At 45.0% G+C, this 2785-nt stretch overlaps 1 protein-coding gene across 1 annotated transcript; it reads left to right on the forward strand.

The window, feature by feature from the left end:
• The first annotated feature begins 1519 nt into the window (after positions 1-1519).
• On the forward strand, positions 1520-2560 carry nr0b2a (nuclear receptor subfamily 0, group B, member 2a). The gene is made up of 2 exons (XM_034173572.1): positions 1520-2093; positions 2172-2560. The coding sequence occupies exons 1-2, from the start codon at positions 1568-1570 to the stop codon at positions 2420-2422; spliced, it is 777 nt and encodes a 258-aa protein (XP_034029463.1). The 5' UTR covers positions 1520-1567; the 3' UTR covers positions 2423-2560.
• The last annotated feature ends 225 nt before the right edge of the window (positions 2561-2785 follow it).

A 2785-nucleotide genomic window follows, 5' to 3' on the forward strand; every position in this document is an offset into this window, starting at 1 on the left:
GGGTGTCCCAAAAAATGTACAAATTATAAAATGCTTTGGTAATTTTGTCACTAATGCTTAATTTCTTTCTGAAGACACCCTTAAGTTTATTTTGATTCAAGCAAGTCCCAGGAAAAATGCCAAGACTAACCAACAACAATGGCCAAAAATTATTGTATGAACATTGCACAGTAAACCAGGAGAACCATGGTGAAATGATTTGGGTCCTCTATCTGCTTGAGCTACGTACTCAGGACAGTAGGAGAAACAACATGATCCAGGTGAGAACCCGGTGGTTCCAGCAAGATGGGGAACCCAGCCAGGGAAAGCAGGCGTTTTCTCAAACAACAGTTTGAAGGCCGGTTTATCTCTCTCTCTATGACGACATTGAGTGACCACTGTATTCCCCTGACTTTACTCCTCCAGACTTCTTCTTGTGGGGTGTCTCAAGTCCAGGATCTATGGAAACTCTCAGCCAAAGTCTCTTCAGCTGAAGGAAAACATCCGCCGATAATTTGGAACATTCCTCAGTAAACGTTTTCCAGAGTGGTGGAGAACATGACAACGCATTTGCAGGCAGTAATCAGACAACGTGGAGTCTACTTCAAACATTTCTAAAAGAAAATGACACCTTATACCAAAATTTTAATTTTGGTGGCACTTTTGACATTAGTACAATAAACTTCAACCTTTCAGCTATCAAGACATATATCTATTTTAAAAATATATGTCCTGACCATCTTATTTGCAGATGAAAAGTTATATATTTTTCTGGGACACCCTATAAGTAGCATGCAGGGGATTTGTTGTTCCATCTCGAGCCAGTCTACTGAAGCAGATGGTGCCAACTGGTTGTTTGCTCCAAAAAGCAATCATGTCTTTGTCAAATGCAGCAGAAGTAAGCAGGAAACACAACAGCTTGACTGCAAGATGAAGACAGGAGGGAATGGAGGGGGGTGTACTTGGGACAGCAGGTATTAACTCTCCGCAGACCTTGTGGGTTCATCAAAGCAGGGTGCCTACCTGATGACCCAATCATGCCCCTCTAACCTCATCTTCATCACTCCAATCCCACTGCCAATCTCAGGAGCACAGGCTTTCTTACCATATTGAAACACCACAACCTACAAACGACTGAAAATAGACACAATAAATGGGAATAAAACAGTGACTCCATGTTGTGAGGGTTTAACTTATAGGTCAATGCCCTCTCATTGCCTTGCCCACTTTGCACCTGTGGAGGTGTGAGCTGGCACTACGAAGGGACACGGTGTGCACTAATTACCTTTGTAGTCCTTGGCAGCTTGGTACTGCTTGGGTTAACGACACCAGCACAAAGATAAGAGCCAACCCTCTTGATATCCAGGCATTTACTCCTGTAGCTCCATTTCATTGAGAAAAGCTTATCAGATTCCCAGGGTTATTCCACCAGTCACCTGGCAGAGCGCATGGCTGTTTTTCACCAGGTCTATTGACAAGTCAAGGTCCACAAAAGGGGGGTGGTTGGCTTTATAAAATGAAAGGCAGCGGCGGGAGTCGATACAAGGCACCTTTCACACGCTCACGTTTAGAATCTCCAGCGTGCAACATGGATAACAGATGTCATTGTTCTGCCAGCAGCGACAGGCTGTCAAATCCAATCCTCTACAACATCCTCAGCCAAGTGGACAATGAGAACAGCAGCTTCGGCTCCACTTCCCTTCCTCACAGGTGTAACTGTGAGACGAGATGGACGGTCTGCTTGCTGAGGCTGTCTGAGGCGTGCAAAGACGCTTCAGCAGTTCTGGTGAAAACCGCCAGCTTCATGAAGAATCTACCTGCTTTTAACCAGCTTCCTCCAAATGACCAGTTCTCACTTCTCAAAGCCTGCTGGGCTCCGCTCTTCATTTTGGGTCTGGCGCAAGAACACGTGGACTTTGAGGTGACGGAGAGCCCGGCTGACAGTATGCTGAAGAAGATCCTCCTGAACGGCCAGCAGAGCCCCGAGACGAAGAGAGAGCAGCCCACCATGGCCGGTGTCAGCAAACTGAAATCCTGCCTCAAAAAGTTTTGGACATTGGATTTAAGTCCCAAGGAGTACGCGTACCTCAAAGGGACCACGATATTTAATCCAGGTATGCGTTTTAATGTGAATACTATTGAAACAGTGTCATTTGCTGCAGGATTGAATGACATATCTTTACATTTTACAGATGTTCCAGACTTAAATGCAGCTATGTTTGTTCAAGGGCTGCAACAAGAAGCTCAGCACGCCCTCAGTGAGGTGGTGCAGCTCCTTCACCCAGGTGACCCGGAGCGGTTTGCCCGCATCCTCCTCACGGCCTCCACGCTGCAGACCATCACGCCCAGCCTCATCACAGAACTCTTCTTCCGGCCCGTGATCGGCCAGACGGATCTGCTCGAGCTGCTCGTCGATATGCTCTTCTGCAGCGAGGCTTCTTGAAACTGCCGAGTCCTCAGGAAAAGAAGGAAGAAAAATTACGCAAAAACATAAAGCTGTAAATGACTGAAGCTGTGGCTACTTTAAAGACTGCAAACATAATATCTGCTAAGTGGAGAGTTTTCCACATCTTAAAAAAAAGACTGTTCATACTGTTAATATGCTGTATTCTATGTGTTCTTCAGTGTTGTAAATAATTTTTGTGTGCATTTCTGCATATTTCAAATAAATATTTTTGTACATGAAGCAAATAGTCCAAATCTGAGTTGCTGCCAATCGACAGACAGATGACAGAGGATGTGTTTGACAAATTTAATGCTTCAAAAACAGTTAAAGGTAATGAAAGATTGCTGAATATCACCCGGC

This window comes from Thalassophryne amazonica, chromosome 7 (genome assembly GCF_902500255.1).
Source record: "Thalassophryne amazonica chromosome 7, fThaAma1.1, whole genome shotgun sequence".
Taxonomy (NCBI): domain Eukaryota; kingdom Metazoa; phylum Chordata; class Actinopteri; order Batrachoidiformes; family Batrachoididae; genus Thalassophryne; species Thalassophryne amazonica.

Bases quoted from the DNA above. Each gene is read 5' to 3' on its own strand.
- nr0b2a (XM_034173572.1), top strand. From the start codon at position 1,568: ATGGATAACAGATGTCATTGTTCTGCCAGCAGCGACAGGCTGTCAAAT. The intron at 2,094-2,171 runs GTATGCGTTTTA...TACATTTTACAG, and splicing joins GACCACGATATTTAATCCAG to ATGTTCCAGACTTAAATGCA.